We start from the raw sequence: 19,049 nt of genomic DNA, 5'->3' as shown, positions 1-19,049 counted from the left end.
TCATTGTGTTCTTGAGGTCTTTTGTGATTTGAAAAGCCCCCTCTCCACCTGCAGAAAATCAGTAATCATCTTGGTTGTGGGCTTTAGCCATTTTTGCCAAGCTGTGGTCAGGTCCGTGTCTCCCAACTCAGGTGCATCGGCTCTGAGTGCAAAACGCTCTTCCAAATTACTGGGTGATGATTTTCAGGGCAACTAGCGCTGAGTTACCTCCACGAGAAACTCGATGGGTGGGTCCCTGGACAAGGGTAAGCTGCATTCCATCCACAAAGGCTTTCCGTTGGAAAAAGGAATCCAAATTGTCCTCCACGGAGCAAACATTGTAACAGCTTCATCTACTAACTTGCTGATCAGACGTTGCTGGACCAAATGAGTTGAGGTGAGCTCCTTCAGGAAGATGATGTTTTCTCATCACCCTCTCTCCAGGCACCTAACATCACAGGGAGTAACTGCTCAATAAATGTTTGTACAATGAAGATATAAAGGAAGAAACACCAGGCTTATCAGAAATTCATACCGAGCCTTTCACGGCTGAGGCCCTTTAAGTACCAGAAACGGCAGAGCCAGGAACCCAGTCCAAGGACTTAAAAACCAACCGCTGCCACTTCCTCCCTGTCAGAACCAATCATTCCTCTAGTTTTGCTGACGTGCACTTGTACATGGTCTGCTTTATGAGAAGTGGCTTTCTGGCTCTCACCTCCCCTCTCACTGCCTGACTGACGTTCCACTCCCTTCTAGCTCAGTTCTTCCCCTATTACAATTGGGACCAATGCTAGGACCTCTGATGGAGCCAACCCCTGAGCAACTTGGATCCTGCGCTTGCTGTGATCCTCCTCGTCCTGGTTGTTAACTACCAAACACCAAAACCAAACCCATTGCCGTTGAGTCCATTCCGACTCATAGCAACCCTATAGAACAGGATAGAACTGCCCCATAGCGTTTCCAAGGCTGTAATCTTTATGGAAGCAGGGTGCCACATCTTTCTCTCCTGGAGCGACTGGTAGAGTGAACAACTGACCTTTCGGTTAGCAGCTAAGCACTTTAACCACTGCACCACCAGGGCTTCTTAGCTCTTGACTAACAACTATAAATACTCATTTCTGCCTTGGAATAGTCCAAATGCATCACTCCCTGAGTAACTCCTGGGTGGAGAACCCTTCTGACAAATTTAGAGGTCCTGGTGCCTGTGTAAAGGAGCACTGGTGGGGCAGTGGTTAAGCATTCAGCTGTTAACCCAAAGGTTGGCAGTTCGAATCCACCAGTTGCTCCTTGGAAACCCTATGGGGCAATTCTACTCTGCCCTACAGGGTTGCTATGAGTCAGAATTGACTTGATGGCAATGGGTTTTTGGTTTTTTGGTGCCTGTGTAAAGGAGCCCTGGTGGCACAGTGGTCAAGTACTTGGCTGCTAAGCAAAATGTCAGTGGTCTGAAACGACCAGGCACCACTCCATGGCAGAAAGATGTGGCAATCTGCTTCTGTAAAGATTACAGCCTTGGAAACCCTATGGGACAGCTATACTCTGATTGATAGGGTTGCTATGAGTGGGAACTGACTCAATGGCAATGGGTTTGTTTGTTTTTTTGGTGTTTGTGTAGTGCAGTTAAGTACTTGAGTGCTAACCACAAGGTTGATGGTTTGAATCTACCCAGAGGCACCTGGGAAGAAAAACATGAAGATTTGCTTCTGAAAAGTCAAGCCAAAGGAACCCTCCGGAGCAGTTCTACTCTGCACACATGGGGTCGCCATGAGTCGGAAGTGACTTAATAGCAACTGGTTTGAGTTTTTTTTTTTTTTTTTTTGGTGCCACTTTCAGCCGCCATCTTATGGGTTCCACCCAGGAAGCACTGCTCAGTGTCCTGCTGCCGTCTCTTGGACAGTTTTGATCCTTCTCTGATTCTTAAACCTTTGGGCCTGGCTTCCTCTACCAGCTCCAACAAGTCCCTATTTCCTCAACACACTATCAGGCATCATAATTAGTGTGAACAAAAAGCGTATCGTTTTAAGGCAGCATGTGGGCTTTGTAGAAAAATGCACAGAGAAGTAATTAGAGTAATACAGCAAGTGACAGGAAACATGGAGTAAAGGCCTATCTCGTACATAGCACGCCAAGCTAGAACCAGTTGGATAAAAATGACTCAAGATCACTCATGAGTGTACGCATTCGAAAGAACTGAATATGAAAATCTTTTCAATTTTGAAATTTGTGTACGCTTATGAAGCCTTACAATCCGCCTCCCTTTGGCCCTAGTGCTATCTCAATCTTGGAATGTATACCACATCATCCTAAATGTCCCAAATAAACAGCAATGTTTCTTTCTAAGGAAGCTGAAAAAAATCTAAATAAGGGACCGTTTTATTTAGCTTGTCACAAAAGTTATTTAAATTTGTGAGCAACAGACATATGCAGTAGCTGAGATAACACCACAGACAGTTGTGAAATACCGTTCAATAAAAGAATTCTGATGATTTTCACATATCTAAGATCTCATTATGAGCCCTGATGGCGCAGTGGTCAAGAGCTATGACGAGCTACATATGCTAACCAAAACATCGACAGTTTGAATCCACCAGTTGCTCCTAGAAAACCCTATGGGGCAGTTCTACTCTGTCCTATAGGGTCACCATGAGTTGGAATCAACTCGATGGCAGCGGGTATGGTAAGTCCTATTTAAGTAGCCCTGATAGGGCAGTGGTTAAAAGCACTCCACTGCTAACCAAAAGGTTAGTTTGAACCCACCAGTCACTCTGCCCAAGAAAGATATGGCGGTCTACTTTTGTAAAGATTTACAGCCTTGGAAACCCTATGGGTGGCTATGTGTTGGCATTGACTTGATGGCAGTGGGCTTGTAGAATTTCTCAGAAAAGTCAGCATGCAAGCAGTAGCAGAGTAAGGGACCAGCTGAGCTGACACAACACACGAGTTAAATCGCAGGGGTGGAAATTGGAATAGCCTTTCTGACGGGCAGTCTGAGCATAGAAATTAAGAGCTTTAAAAACTCCAAAAGATTTGAATCAGTAATTCCACTTCTAAGAATCTCTCCTGAAAAAAATACCTAGAATTTTAAAGTTTGCTAAAAATAAACTTTTTATACGATAGTGATAAGCTGACAGCAAACTAAATGTGACCCTACGTACAAAAGAATGAAACACTGCCCGGTCCTGCCCCATCCTCACAATCTTTGCTGTGCTTGAGCCCATTGTTGCAGCCACTGTGTCAACCCATCTCAGTGAGAGAATGGGCTAAATAAGTGGTGATGCAGACAGACGACGGAATGACAGGTGGCCCTTCTAACATGTTGTTAAAGCCGATTTAATGATGTGGGCAAACACTCCAATCACAATGTTAACAGAAAAAGAGAATACAAAATTGTATATGGAGTAGGATCTGAATTTTATTAAAATGTTTGTATGGATAGAAAAAGACAAGATGGGAATTCACCACGCATTCACACTGCTTATCTCTGCATTGACCTCTCTGAGGATGGCTTTTGTTTTCTGTCCACATGAGGTAGGACAGTCTTCAGAGTATTTAATTGCTCTTCACTACATGCCTTGTTTTTATAACAGCAGCTAAACTGGAAAAATACCTAATGCTTTAGAAATCGTCACCAATAGAAGATCCAAGGACAAAGATACCAAACCCTTAGCTTCTGAACTCAAAAGCAATGCTCCAAGTATGAGACAGAAATGACCAGAAAGCATTTATGATCAGACAGGTTCTTTTTTTCTCCCCACACCCTCAGATTGAAGTGGCAATACAGCTTCCCACAGATCAGTGTGGGGGTCTGAGAGCAGGGGAGACCGAAGCTCACTTCCCAGGGGGCCGCACAGGGCACTATCATGTCACAGAGGAAAGCCCTTTGAGTAGTGGGGTAGTGGGGTGGCACCAAAGCAGTGGGGGCCATGATGGCACAGGGTCTCTAGGCAGATGGCTTGAAGGCAGCTTCCTGGACCCCCACCCCTCCACAACCCTGTATGGTCCAGCAGTCAAATTTTGCCATAATCAAAGAAACGGGGGTACTTGGCTAAGAGAAGGCCTGTGGTCTAGAAATGGACTCACAGCTGGAATAAGGGACCCCTAGTCAGAGGATCAGAGCCCTGGTGGCCCAGTGGTTAAGAGCTCAGCTGCTAACCAAAAGGTCAGCAGTTCGAATCCACCAGCCACTCCCTGGAAACCCTATGGAGCAGTTCTATCCTGTTTTATAGGGTCGCTCTGAGTTTGAATCAACTCAACGGCAATGGGTTTGGGTCTTTTGGTTAGTCAGAGGGTGCAGGAGGACCCTCTCCATGGACTAGATGGAAACAAGCATGGCACTAGTTCACAGGTGGACTCGCCAGGTGGACAGGTTACCTGGCAGAAAATGCCAGTACAGGCCCTTGCAGCACAGGCCAAGGAGGGACACCCCTTTCCGCCCTTGACTGGAGAGACTTTTGCCTAAGCCTCCCCCCACCCTTCCACCTCAAGCTTACCTTTAACCCCACAGGGGAGAAGAAGAATGAGGGGGAGACAACACCAAATGTGACTGGGTTTCAACCACAGTGTCGGAAAAACCAGGTTCCCTGGAGGTGAGTAGATTACGTTTTCAAGAATAAGAGCTGAGAGCCAGAAATCCAATCGCACTGTGGAAAATAACGATTTATTTTACACACCTGAGCTTATTGCTTATAAAACGTGCTCACTGCACATACATGCCTTTTATCTTTTGACTTTCAGTAATAACTGTATTTTGTATTTTTTAAAGGTCAATTAAAAGAAAAGCAAGCTATCCATGAAAAGTTGCTCATAAGTCAGGGTCCTGAAGGAAGTGGGGTATAAAGCAGGTGAAAAGTTGCTGTTGGATTTAAGGATCACCTCGCTAGAAGACCAGGAGTCCAGAAGGAGCCCTGACCACACCTTCTGAGTCTCCATCATTAAGATTCTGTACAAGTTTAAGAGCAGCCGGGTGTAATGTGTCCTTATAGCCACCTTCTCTGCCCCGTGGCCTCCCCTAACACCCCCTCCCCAATCAGCATCATTAAGCTTTCCTGTGGAGGGCCCCTTCTTTTTTTATTTTTAACCAGGTTTTGCTTTCTGAAGCAATGTCAAGCAACAGAGCAAATACACCCACACACAGTGATGACCTTTAAATATTTGAAGAGCGTGTTGGTCTCCGTTTTGCAGCTTCTTTGCTCCAGGCTACGCCAAACCAGACCCTCACAGGACATTTTCCAAGCCTCTCACTACCCTGCCCACCCTGCTTACAGGGCTCACCTGGGTTTGTCAAAAACCAAAAAAACCCCACTGCTGTTGAGTCATTTTCAACTCATAGTGACCCTACAGGATAAAGCAGAACTTTCCCATAGGGTTTCCAAGAAGCGCTTGGTGGATCTGAACTGCCAACCTTTTAGTTAGCAGCAGAACGCTTAACCACTGGGTTTGTCAAGGGCCTCTTGAAAGGTGGTACTGATTGGAAAAGATTGTTGAAATAGGTGGCACAACTTGAAGAATATAACCACTGTCACCGAATTGTACCTGTAGAAATTGTGTGTATTTTCACAACAAAAAAAAAGTGGCACTGAGAACCAACAGTGTCCCTGTGGCCTAGCCAGAAAAATATACGATAGTTCTGCTAAGGCATCAAAGGGCATGAAGGAGGCATTTGTGTCCTGAGCTTCCACTTCGGCTTCTCAGCCTGCGGTACCGGACTCAAACCGAGAGCTTTGTCAAATCATGTTTCGTAAGCCAGGGTTCACCTCTGCTGTGCTTATGCATGAGCTGAGAGCACTGGGCCCTGGCTCCAATCACTCTCAGCCACCCCGGAGACCCAGATCGGGGCTTACCATGCTCTCTCACCCTCCAGGGCCCTGACAACGAGGACTGGACAGAGGAGGATGACCAAACCAAAAGCCAAACCTGTCGCCGTCGAGTCACTTCCTACTCACAGTGGCCCTACAGGACAGAGGAGAACTGCCCCATAGAGTTTCCAAAGAGCGCCTGGTGGATCTGAACTGCCAACCTTTTGGTTAGCAGCCGTAGCACTTAACCACTATACCACCAGGGTTTCCAGAGGAGGATGAGGGGGCAGGAAACCCCCACACTGCTCTGCTGGTTGTACCCCTTCCTGCCTGCCACAGGAAACCCCTTTCTTGTTCCTGTTCCCCACTTTAGCCAAAAATCTCTCCCTTCTTCTTTTCTCAGAGGATGTCACCCAAGATCTTGGCATCTCCCATAAGCTGTCTCCCCTCACTCTTGCTCATCTGTGCTTTGCTGCATCGGTGAGCCTTGTTCTCCTTCTTGGACCTCTCTTGCAGGAAAGAATCCCGACATTAGAAGATTTTAGTGACTGGTTTTTCACCCAACAAATCAACTTGCTGAATATCTTCCGTTCCCCCTCACGGACCCCTGGTGTGCTCAGATCACGTGGAGGACACACTCTCTGCTGCTAAACATGCTGTGCTCTGGCGCTGGCATGCTGGCCCCCACCCTGTGTGGTGTGCTCCGGTCCCCTCAGCCACTTCCTCTCTCTGCCGCTGTTACCACGTTCCAGCAGACTTTGGAGCATCTCCCCCGCAGTATGATTGACTTTGGCAGATTTCTTGGGGTCAGCGATGTCCTAATCTGTTTGCTTTTCCATGGCTGATGTTTGCAGGGGTTTTCTTGGAGCCTGAACAGAAATCATCCCACGTCCTTGTGCAATTCCTCTGGCAGGCTCCAACAGATAAATAAAGCCCTCCACCCCTCCAACAGTCTACCTTTCACAGCAGAGCACCTGGGTTGGTCCCGAAGCCTCAGCTTCCTGCTTACCTGCCAGGGTCTCTCCAGGGCAGCCATGAAGTCCCTTGCTCTGCTCCTGTGCCTTGCTCAGCTCTGGGACTGCCACTTGGCCTCACCTAGCCCACTTCTGGGCTACAGGGAGCCGAACTGCGATGACCCAGAAACTGAGCAAGTAGCTAAGGCAGCCGTGGACTACATCAACGCACACGTTCTTCACGGCTACAAGCATGTCCTGAACCAGATTGACGAAGTCAAAGTGTGGTCTCCGGTGAGTGAGCCTGCTGGAGGTGAGCTGAAATGACCCATGTGTGGAGGTCAACCAGGTGCCTTGAAGACCAGCATCCCCCATTACAAATAAAACCACAAAGGGGGTAAACTCCTTGATTTCTCCCAGGAGTACAGGAGGGGGTGGGAGGACAGCAAGACAGTGGTCCTTCTGTCCTGCAGTCCTGGGTCTCAGGAGGGTGCTGGTGGGGAAGGCGGTGGGTAGGAGAAGAAAGGCCTCAAATGATATTGTGAATATCACAAGTGGAAGGTGTGTCCTGCTGGAAAATCTAGAGATCAAAAGACTGGCTTTTATTTGTCAAGTTACCACTTCTCTTTTTTGGCCTCCATTTCTCTCTGTGACGTCAAGAAGACTGACAATGAATGAAACAACCATTTGACAAGCGCCTATTATGTGCCAGGACCTTTCACTATATCATGTCATTAACTGCCACCCCTCACCATGAGTCCTGTGTGGTAGGTACATTATCTCTGTGTTACATGAGGGGAAATCAAGGCTCTGATGTATAAACTAATTTTTCCTCCAGGCCATATAATTAGTAAACAACAAGACTGTGATTTGATTCCCTACCTGTGTTCCTTCCCCTACACAAGCTGCCTCCCAAAGAGAGATGCTCACACCCCAGGGAGAAGTCTTGGCACCAACGAGATTCACTTCTTCACACGCTACGCAAGAAACGGATGCAGTCTGAAGCCAGTGACAGTAAAGACAAAGCTGGAAAATACTCACTGGGGATCAGTCGAGAGATTTGGAGGGGTGGGAAAAGGGCACCTGTCTACTGCCTGTTTTAGAATTAGGTTTTATATTTGATTAGGGATCATTCTTTCAGCAAAGCCTTCCTTGTGCAAGACCCAGTGTCAGGTGGTATGGGAGGTTATTAGGTTGTATCATTTTAAACTGCCGTTTTTATAGGTCAGAATCAGTGGAAGGTTGGCAATTCTACACGATTCAACCTAAGACAACGGTGAGAAAGACCTAGTTTGTGCCCACTGGAGACTTACAGTTTAGGAAGGAAATAACATGGATTGACTGCCTTCTGCTCTCACCATGGGACAAAATATGTAAAATCGGGATTGCTCCAGATGGATTTTTAGGAGTACACCGGTGGTTTAGCGGAAACACTGATCAATGCAGGGCAAAAACAGGCAGAGTGCACTTCTGAGGTGCATAATGAATAAGTATTGCGACTTTCACTAAAGACAGAGCTTGACAGTTAACTTTTTTTGAAAAGCCCAGAGTACCCCGCTCCTGTTCACTGCAGCTCTGAGCGTTTTCAGGAAGTTAACACGGGCAATCTGCACGTCATGAAATGCAGAGCTTCCGCCAGGCGAGGGTGCTAGTGAGTCAGGCAGAACTGACATGAGAAGCAAGCAGAGCTGGGGCTGAGAGGAAAAAAAGGCATACTTGTACCTTCTGGATTTTCTAGGCTTTGAAGAAAGGCTGCAGACAGATGAATTGCAAGAAAAACTCCAAGAAATTATACAAACTTCTCTATCATTGCTTTCGCCACAACTTCCCGCTTCTGCCTGTCCCGACTTACATACTGGTTCTTCAGGGTCAGAGAGAGACCAGCTCTTCTCGCTCAGGACCAGCAGGGGGCAGTAGAGAGCAGCAGTTTTGCCTCCAGACATCTCAAGCTGAGAGGGGAAAGAAAAAGAAAACAAAACAGCCAAGGACAGCAACAACATAAACCTTTAGGAAGGAAAAGAACATAGAGAAAGAAGGAAAGTAGATGATGAGAGAGAAGGAATAACAACAACAAAAAAAGGTAGAGGGAGGGAAAGAGAAGGCAGTAAGGAATTTGCTGCTTGATTGATAAAAATCCAAAGCTGGCTTTTTCAAAGCAGTGGGTGAAGGGTGAAATTTAAAAAAATTAATTTTAAAACTTATTTTAAAAAATAAATATCAACTCTGATTTTTAGCTTCCAAATAGAGCTCAAAGGGAGGCCTGTGGCTCCATCAACCTCCATAGATACCTACCACGCTGGACCTGGATGGGGCAGGCAGACAGTGAAGGGGCCCAGCTCATAGCAGGCACATGTCACACCTCCTTCTTCCTGGCAAGTGCCATTTAGCCCAGTCAGGGGAGAAAGATCACAGAAGCCTGGTCACTGTCCTGACCACAGACCACTTCAAAGCGACAGAGTTACAGGCTAGCAGTAGGGATGACTTTTCCTTTAACTCCCCTAGAAAGGTGGAGAGGGCAGTTGAGCCCAATGAGGACTCACTGGCCCATGTGACAGGATCGGGGGAAAGGCTGCTCACCTCCTCCTTCTGTTTCTCCACAGGACCCCACGAGAGAGGTGTTTGAGCTTGAACTAGACACGCTGGAAACCATCTGCCACGTCCTGGACCCCACCCCTGTGGCTAACTGCACCCCAAGGCAGCTGACGGAGCACGTGAGTGCCCTGTGAGGGTGCCTACGCTGGCGCCCCAGCCAGCCCAACCTTGCTTCAGCAAAGAGCAAGCCCGGTACCTGTGAAATCGCCCTGTGAGGCCACTTTCCCTGTTGCTGATATTTACAGCAGTTTAACTTTCTTGTTGCAGCTCTCTCTCAAAGCATAGAGTGTAGTGTTTTATCATTACCCAGTGGAGGGGTTTTGGGAGAGGGTCACCTTTGGCAACCATGCCTGGGGGACTTCTCTCCGGGTGAGAAGTGGGAGGCCGGCCTCTTCTCCTGAACCCTTATTGTGGGTTTATTTCTCCAGGCTGTGGAAGGAGACTGTGATTTCCAGGTGCTGAAACAAGGCGGCCAGTTTGTTGTGTTGTTTGCAAAATGCGATTCCAGTCCAGGTAGAGATGATTCTTCTTCTTTTAACCTTGTAGAGAGACTGGGAAGGAATCTGTTTTCAACGTAGGTAAAAAACAGTTGTCATCAAGCTGACTCTGACACTTGGTGACCCTGTGTGTGCCAGAGCAGGACTGTGCTCCATAAGGTTTCCAATGGCTGATTTTTCAGAAGTAGATCACCAGACTTTTTTTTGCAAGGCATGTCTGGGTGGACTCGAATCTCCAACCTTTCAGTTCGTAGCCAAACACGTTAATTATCTGCACCAGCTAGGGACTCCTCAACCTACGTCCAGTTGCCCTGGAGTAGATTAGGACTCATAGCGACCCTACAGGAAAAAGTAGAACTGTTCCATGGGGTTTCCAAGAAGTGACTGGTGGATCTGAACTGCTGACCTTTTGAGTTAGCAGGCGTAGCACATGGTAGCTTACTTAGTTCTAGCAAATTGTTGGTGAGGAAAAGTCAAAGTCGAATTTCATGGGTTCTGGGATTTTACAACTGTTCTTTAAAGAGCTCTTCTTACTGGAGGTTAAAATTGTCCTTAGAAAGGAGCAGAAGTCAGCATGACTTAAGCCACTCGAAGGTTTAGTAACAAGCAGAGAAAATGCCTAAAGCCTTTTGGAGCATGGGTAAGCCTTTTCGAAATCAAAACAGCTGAGGTGATCGCCATGAACAATTACAGCCAAGATGGCAGCTTCTTTTCTCTCTGTGCGTAGACTCTGCGGAGGACGTGCGCAAAGTGTGCCCACACTGCCCCCTGCTGGCCCCATTTAACGACACCAAGGTGGTGCACGCTGTGGAAGCTGCGCTGGCTGCCTTCAACGCTCAGAGTAACGGCTCCTATTACAAGATTGTGGAAGTTTCCCGGGCTCAGCTTGTGGTAAACACTGAGGGACTTTGAGGATTGGGCAGTTTGGTGGCGCTGCGGGAATGCGTGTGGTGAAGCAGGCGTAAGGACAGCACAGTGCTGGGGAGGTGGGAGACTTGGGGAAGAAAGGGTGCTGGGCGGGTCTGTGTCCTGAGGACTTAAAGAACCCTCAGCACCTCCCCTGTGCTGAGCCGCTCTAATGTGAAACAGCCACAGGCTGTGGGGCACATCTGCACGTCCTCAGTCCTAGTTCCTCAGGCTGCTAACTAAAAGGTCGGCAGTTCGAATCCACCAGCCGCTCCTTGGAAACCCTATGGGGCAGCTCTACTTTGTCCTCTAGGGTCACGATAAGTCGGAATCTACTGGGTGGCAGGTTTTTTTTTTTTTTTAATAGCGGGTGAGGGAGGGGTTCGCACATTATCTAAAAGCAGGCACTGTAAAGTCACTGGCCACCACATCCTTAGCACCATCACCACTGACCAGCCAGAGAACTCTCATAACTGACATTATAATGGCATGAGCCTGCTTATACTGACTAGCCTGTCATGGCAGGATCCTAAAATGCCTTTGGAATCCCTGAGGAAAAAAAAAAATAATAATTGTACTGTGTATTGTTTAATACATTTGAATGCAAAAATTCTAGTATTAAAACAACAGCAACATAACATGGAAAAGTATGGTATAGGTGGTAATTCTATTAGCCAGAATATGTGAATTCTTAGGGCACTGGAATCCCAGGTTATACCAAATGACAGATATTTTATTATTTCGTATCCATATGTTCCAAGTACTTTAAGAAATAAAAACACAAGCAACGTCTTCCATGCTTTCGTCTAAATTTTTCATCTGATCCTGCTCTGTGAAATAGGTGGCAGAGGTCTTAATCTTTCTACTTCCCCACCCTATCTTGGGGTGACCTGAACCATAGGTCTGGAAATGCAGACCCAAGAGTGAGGGCCAGGGGGCGTCAGAGCGCCCACCCGTGCGTGGAGAGTCTGCCGTCTGAGTTCCTGTGCCTCCACCTGAATGATGGACAATGGATACCTGCACCTCCTTCAGGGAAGACCCAACTCCCTCCCCATAAGGTCTCTGTAGTAGAGCACTTCAGAACCCAATCCCATAGCACCTGCCCGTGCATAAGGGTGTTTCCTGGGCCATGCTATGTGGTCCACATGAATGGTACCCCCCTGGAGCTGTGCAATGCCATGGCTTCACTACTTCCTTGCAGCCTCTCCTTCCTTGCCTTTTCCGTGCTAATTCATTTTCCTTAAGAGCATTTTCTTTTATTTTAACCAGCTTCTTCCACCTTCTGCCTACGTGGAGTTTGCAGTGGCTGCCACTGACTGTGTTGCTAAAGAGGTGACGGACCCAGCCAAGTGCAACCTGCTGGCAGAAAAGGTGAGTTTGCAAAGGACCTGGAGCTGTTGCTCTGCAGGCAAAGCCGGTCACAGAACATAGCATCCTACTGTGGTTTGTATTTTGAAGCTGTGGAAAGGGAACACTGGGGCCAAATGCTGCTTCCTGTTGTTGGCTGGGTCATGCCAGACTTTCCTCCAGGGTGTCCTCTTTTGCTTTTTAAAAAATCAATCAACAGACAGGCCCATAAAATAGACTGTAACACCTGAGAGGAACGTGCTCCTTGGAAAAATCAATTATAAGAAATCAAAGGGTAATATTTGCCCCAAAGCAAAGAAAGAGACAGAAAATCAGGGCGAAAGGAAATGGGGAAACCAGGGCGGAAATGAGGAGAGTGCTGACACATTGTGAGGAATGAACCTAAGGCCATGAAACACTTTATGTACAAATTTATTGAATGGGAATATAATTTGCTTTGTCGACTTTTCACTTAATGCACAATAATAATAAAAAAAAATCAAAGTCAGTTGCTGTGAGTCATTTCTGTCTCATGGCAACCTCATGCATGTCAGAGTGGAACTGTGTTCCATAGGGTTTACAGTAACTGATTTTTTGGAAGTAGATCACCAGGCCTTTCTTCCAAGGCACCTCTGGGGGGACTTGAACTGTCAACCTCTTGATTAGCAGCCAAGTGCATTAACAGTTTGTGTCACCCAGGGATTTTCACACTTTTAGGGTCATCATCAAATTATTTCACCCACTGGAGGCTCGTGGGACTAAGAGAAAGCAAAAGCCTGTTTCCTAATGACGCCAAGTCCTACCTGGCTGCTGGTTGTGTGAAATATAGATTTTCTGGATATTTCTTTGATGTGAAAACTTTCAAGTCCTTGGCCCAGTAATATCCATTTCTAGGAATTTAGCCTAAAGAAGTAATCAGAGATGTCTGACAGAAATGTATTTATAGACATGATTTATTGTAGATATTAAACAGCAAAAGAAAAATAAGATCAAAGCGTTCAACAGAATGGGCTCACTGAATAAAATACGGCATATCAGTAAATAGAAAATCATGCAGACTAAAAAATTACATTTTCAAAGAATAATGAATGATACAAGAAAATGCTATTATAGTATGTGAAAAACCCAGGATACAAGATGGTATTGTCAAAATCATCCAACTTGTAAATTATATGTATATGTGTTTAAAAGTGAGAAAGACAAATTCTCAATGGAACCCTCCACTGAGGATGGATAAACCCCTGAAACTATTGCCCTGAGATAATCTTTAAACCTTAAGCCTCAAATGAAACTTTTCCCAGAAGTCAGCTTTTAACCAACAACAGTTTAGCTTAATTAGTAAATTATGTCCGCCTTGAGCATTGTGCTCTTTCAAAGATTTATCTAGTTGGGAACAGATTGACGACAGCATCTTGAAAGTTTAGATGAGAAACTTAGGGGACAGTGAGTTTACATTGATGGTGGTGGAATAATTTGGAAAAGAATAGTGGGAACAGTTACACAACTTGAAGAATGTAAAAAAATCACTGAATTGTGCATCTAGAATTGGTTGAAATGGTATGTCCTTTGCTGCGTGTATTTTCACAAAAATAAAATAGAACTTTTTAAGTGAAAAAAAAAAAAACACATCAATGTTAGCAATAGTTACCCGTGTATCACCACCGTATCTGGATCTCCCTCACTCTCAAAGCATTTCTTTATTTACTATATTATATATACATTATAGATTATATATCTTCCATATAAACTTTGTTGGATATATAAACTTAAAGAAAAAGAGTTTAAAAAAAAAGGAATTAGGATTTTTTTTTTTTTTTTTGCCTTGACATGTTGGAGTACCAGTGAAACAGGGAGAGAAATCCATTTTTTTCATCAGGTAAAATAGCTCCTCTCTTTCTCTGGGCAGCAATATGGCTTCTGTAAGGCCACACTCACTGAGAAGGTTGGTGGGGAAGATGTTGCAGTGACCTGCATGGTGTTCCAAACACAGGTAACAACTTATGAGTATACTCACCGTCCTCTTTGGAATACAATGATCCCTCAACATTCATGTAAACCAAAAAAAAAAAAAACCCAAACCTGATGCCTTCTAGTCTATTCCGACTCATGGCAACCCTATAGGTCAGGGTAGAACTGCCCCCATAGAGTTTCCAAGGAGCGCCTGGTGGATCAGAACTGCTGACCTTTTGGTTAGCATTCATAGCTCTTAACCACTAGGCCACCAGAGTTTCCAACAACCTTTGATGTTGTGTCCTTCTGAACGCTGGGGCATGCATAATCATCAATAAGCAGACATATATTAGCCATGCCTTCCCCTGCCAAGGACTGAAGGCTACAGGGCAGAACCATCTTAGTACATAGTTGATAAGGCCATCTTTTTATTTGTGGGGAGTGGGGTGATTTTCTGTGTTGTAGAGACCAGATATCCAGATCTGCCTGGCAGCTCCCAGTGGTTGCAGATATAGATGGCAAGGGTGGCACTGCTGGCTAAGGTTAGCTGTAAGGTGGGGTGGGACATGTGTATGTAAGTCCACCGTAACCAACACAACCCTGGTAAGACTGGGGCTACTACCACAGTTACCCCTTCCCTATAATCCTGATGGAAATTATCTGGACTAAAGTAGTTCTTCTCTTTTTTTTGCCAGATTCCTTGAAATTAAAAATGATTACTATGAGAAAATTGGGTGAGAGGTGGTGAGAATTGTGGGTGACCTTGTCTGGGGGGAAGAAGCAAGCTAACCTAAGGAAATTGTCCTTTCTCCAGCCTGTGGTTCCACAGCCCCAGCCAGATGGCACCAACGCGGCAGCTCCCACCCCTGCAGTAGACCCAGCTACAGCCGAGCCCTCTCCAGCTGGCCCACCAGTGGCTGCCGTGGTGGTGGGACCCTTGGTGTTGGCAGCTCCCCAAGGACCCCCACTGCACCGGGCGCACTATGACCTGCGCCATGCCTTCACAGGTGTGGTCTCAGTGGAATCGGCCTCAGGAGAAGCATTCCACCCAGTGAAACCCCCTGTGGTGGTGGGTCCTGGGCCCAGAGTCCACTCATGCCCTGGGAGGATCAGGTACTTTAAGGTCTAGGCTAGATACAACTGTGGTTATAAGGTTTGGCACAGAGAATATAGCCACCATTTTGTCCAAGTCTGGCCTTGGGTAGGTGGCCTTGTCTGCTGTCAAAGCAAATGCCACATGCCGTTGAGACTAATATTATGCCCTGAATCCCAACTTCTCCTCATTTCTCAGAGGACAGAAGCAGAGGGGGCAATGGTTATGTTTGATGGAAGGCATACAGCTGGCAACTTGATTGTCATTGTTTTGATGCTAAGGTCCGGCCACTGTGTTTGCTGTCTTCTGGCTGACCTCACAAAAACCATTGAAACTGTTACTTTGAGAGGTGCTCTTGCCAAGCTTGTATCTGCCCGTTAATAAAAGTGCCTGAAGGACCTTGCTTAATAACGAAGGTTCTGAACTGGAATGTAGTCATAATTATTCCCTATTCATCCAAGGATCTGCTCATATGGTGGTCTGCCTTCTCAACAACCACACAATTGTCCGTCAGCAAAATCTAAATGAAAACAGAAACGAAAAAACAAAAATCTGCTCTCTTACTATACACAGGACAAAGTGAGACTAGGATCTGATCACAACCCATAGGATATGCTCCATTTCTTTATGATAAAAAGTTTTTTTTTTTTTTTTTAATTTCCTAAAGGACATAAAATATTGCTAAAGAAGGGCTAAATGCCTGAACTTAGTACAGACAAACTAACCATGGAAGTCTTGGTTCTTTCTCTAAGGGAAAGAGTGGGGGGGGGACGAAGGTGAATAGTCTGTTAATGGTACAACCATATAAATTATTGTCCACACAGGGACATTTTTGAGAGTGAAAGGGGACACTATTGATAATTATGTTGGGATAACAGGTATAGAGTGTGTGGTCACCCTATTGAGCAGTTTAGTGACCCAAGATAAGTCAATGTATCCCAAATTTTTTTAGTCTAAGGATCCCTTTTTTAGTTTCTGTGGATAGCCCTGCCCTCTGTGAAGGTAATGGTTGTACTTGTTGATTGAGAAAATATATATGCACAGGTTAATTTAGGACTCTTAAGAACTTCATGGCCCTAAAGCAGTGGTATACTGGTAAATGCTTAAGAACTGGCTAGGGTAGGGGGCGGAACACCTGTTTTGTAGTGTTTGTAGATTTCCACGATATAAATACTCCCACCTCAGTTTTAAGCTACCAATAAGACTTCTGATGGTTTGCAAAATTCTTGAAAATTTAACAATTGGCTCTCCAGAGTGCTACGAGCCATCTCCAGCACACCACTAACCTAAGGGACTTGTGGCAAGCACTTCAGGAACCATTTCTGTTAGTGGTACCTGAGGAGCAACAGTGAGGTACACACCAAGAACTTGAAAGTAAGAGAAAGAGCAGAGCTATCACACATACACACACAAAGAAGGGTGGCAAACAAGCACATGAAAAGTTGAGATACAGTATACACCTATTAGAATGGCAAATACTGACAGTAAAGCACTGGAGAGGCTATGGAGCAACTGGAACTCTCATAGATTGCTGGGTGTCTTTGGCTGGGTTCTCTAGAGAAGCAAAACCGGTAAAGTGTACTGGCGAACCCAAGATCGGCAGGTCACAGAGCAGGGCTCTTGCTCACAGGCTTTGAAGATGGACGAATTCCAAGATTGGCAGGCAAGACTGCAAGATAGCTGCTAGCTCAAGTCGGAACAACTGGAGGTCAGATGAACAGGAACCAGCTGCAGGATCCATAGGGAGCAAAAGCCCATGAGCTTTGCCAGAATGTCCACTTAGTGCAGGCCACACACCCAAGAAAAATCCCGTAAAACTGATTGGCTACTCACAGCAGATTCCATCATGGAGGTGATCACATTGTATTAAACCTCATCATGGAGGTGATCTCAACATCATGACTGCCAAACTACATCATAACTGCCAAACCACTGAGAATCATGGCCCAGCCAAGCTGACGCACAGCCTTAACCATCACACTGGTGGAAATGCGAAATGGTACAGTCATTCTAGAAAACTATTTGACAGTTTCTTACAAAGTTAAGTAACACTAGCCATATAACCCAGAAATTCTACTGTGGGGATTATGGTCACACAAAAGCTTTTACACAAATGTCTTATAGCAAGTCTATTCATAATTGCCAAACAGTGGAAACAACCCAGATGTCTGTCAATGAGTGAATGGCTAAACAAACTATGGCACATCTGTATGATGGAATGCTATTCAGCAATAAAAAGAATAACTACGGACACACACACAAAGCCATTGAGCTGAGTGAAAGAGGCCAGTCTCAAAGGGTCACATGCCATATGATTCCATTCATATGACATCCTCAAGAAGACAAAACCATAGCGAAGGAGAGCAGAACAATGGTTGCCAGGGGTTAAGGATGGGGGGAAGGTGTGATTATAAGGGGACACCATGAGACAGTTTTATGGGGGGTGATGGAACAAATTCTGTGTTCTGATTATGGTGGTGGAACAGCATTATTTGAAAATCGTGAACAATATAAAATTTCTGTAATACATAACTGGTTAATGAAATTATGTTACATCTGATAAAGGGTTAACCTAACCACAGCAAGCCATAACCACAAAAGGCCAACTTGTTTGTCAGAATCTATAAACTTCTGTCTTAGTCATCTAGTACTGCTATAACAGAAATACCACAAGTGGGTGGCTTTAACAAAGAGAAGTTTATTCTCTCACAGTCCAGTAGGCTAGAAGTCCGAATTCAGGGTGCTGTCTCCAGAGGAAGGCTTTCTCTCTCTGTCGGCTCAGAAGGAAGATCCTTGTCATCCATCTTCCCTTGGTCTGGGAGCATCTCAGTGCAGGAACCTCAGGTCCAAAGGATGTGCTTTGCTCCTGGTGCTGCTTTGTTGGTGGTATGAGGTCCCTCTGTCTCTCTGCTCACTTCTCTCTTTTATATCTCAAAAGATATTGGCTTAAGACACTATCTAATCTTGTATATCTCATCACTGTAACTGCCGCTAACCTATCTCGTTTCATCATAGTGATAGGATTTATAACAAATAGGGAAATCACATAAAATTGTGGACAATCACAGAATACTGAGATTCATGGCCCAGCTAAATCGACAGATGTTTTGGGGGGACAAAATTCAATCCATGACAACTTCAAACAGTAAAAAACTACACTAAAGGGCAGAACAGCATGCTGTAACTGGTCCAGTGGACTGTGGACATACATACCAAAAACTAAATAACAATTTACGCCAGGAAGCGAGTTAAAGATCTACCCAATAACACACGTAGTCCACATAACAAAAAAGTCAGCACATGACAGACTCAGGACCCCTGAGCCAAGAGACCAAGTCCAGGAAAAGAAAAAAAAGGTCACCCAATCATGATCTTAGTTCTTTGCCTTTACTTTAAACACTCATAGCGTGTAAGTTACTTCCTCATGGATACATGTTCCAATGACTATAAAGGGCACGCTAAGAGACACCCCTACGCCCAGTGAATCAGCACCGGTCAAACCTGTATTAAAAGCACCTGAAAATTCTACTTCTTTGGATTTTGGTCTGTTTATAGCCTGAGCACTTGCAGCCAATTACCTGTTTTTGTTTTTCTGATATGTCACAATAAAGATCTCTTTGTTGCACAAGGCTTTGGTGAAAGTTGTTACTCTACAACGTATCCATCCCATAGAATACTATGCAGAAGTTTAAAATCATGTCACAAAAATATAGCAAATCATGTAGGAAAATATTCACAATGTATTTTGAAATGAAAAAGCAGGTTTTAAGATTGTATGATACTAACTTTATAAGAATAATTTACATATGTAGGCATATTTATATACTGAGTATATTTAGGACAAAGAATAGGAAGAGATGGAACTAAAAAGAGAGAAAGAAGATGATGGGGCAGGGTGCCAAAGGAGATAGTTAGTGGAGAGCTGAGAATTAGAGTC

At 45.2% G+C, this 19,049-nt stretch overlaps 1 protein-coding gene across 1 annotated transcript; it reads left to right on the top strand.

The window, feature by feature from the left end:
• The first annotated feature begins 6,788 nt into the window (after positions 1–6,788).
• On the top strand, positions 6,789–15,213 carry AHSG (alpha 2-HS glycoprotein). Its single transcript, XM_003412781.4, has 7 exons — positions 6,789–7,021; positions 9,328–9,438; positions 9,748–9,832; positions 10,544–10,707; positions 11,992–12,093; positions 13,976–14,059; positions 14,834–15,213. The coding sequence occupies exons 1-7, from the start codon at positions 6,809–6,811 to the stop codon at positions 15,146–15,148; spliced, it is 1,074 nt and encodes a 357-aa protein (XP_003412829.1). The 5' UTR covers positions 6,789–6,808; the 3' UTR covers positions 15,149–15,213.
• The last annotated feature ends 3,836 nt before the right edge of the window (positions 15,214–19,049 follow it).

This window comes from Loxodonta africana, chromosome 1, assembly GCF_030014295.1.
Source record: "Loxodonta africana isolate mLoxAfr1 chromosome 1, mLoxAfr1.hap2, whole genome shotgun sequence".
In the NCBI taxonomy this organism is placed as follows: Eukaryota; Metazoa; Chordata; class Mammalia; order Proboscidea; family Elephantidae; genus Loxodonta; species Loxodonta africana.
Note: the sequence above shows the minus strand (reverse complement) of the source record. Positions and strands in the feature narration are given on the sequence as shown.

Coding starts and splice junctions, on each gene's coding strand:
- AHSG (XM_003412781.4), top strand. CDS start 6,809: ATGAAGTCCCTTGCTCTGCTCCTGTGCCTTGCTCAGCTCTGGGACTGC. Junction 9,439..9,747: donor CAAGGCAGCTGACGGAGCAC/GTGAGTGCCCTG, acceptor TTATTTCTCCAG/GCTGTGGAAGGAGACTGTGA. Junction 9,833..10,543: donor AAAATGCGATTCCAGTCCAG/GTAGAGATGATT, acceptor CTCTGTGCGTAG/ACTCTGCGGAGGACGTGCGC.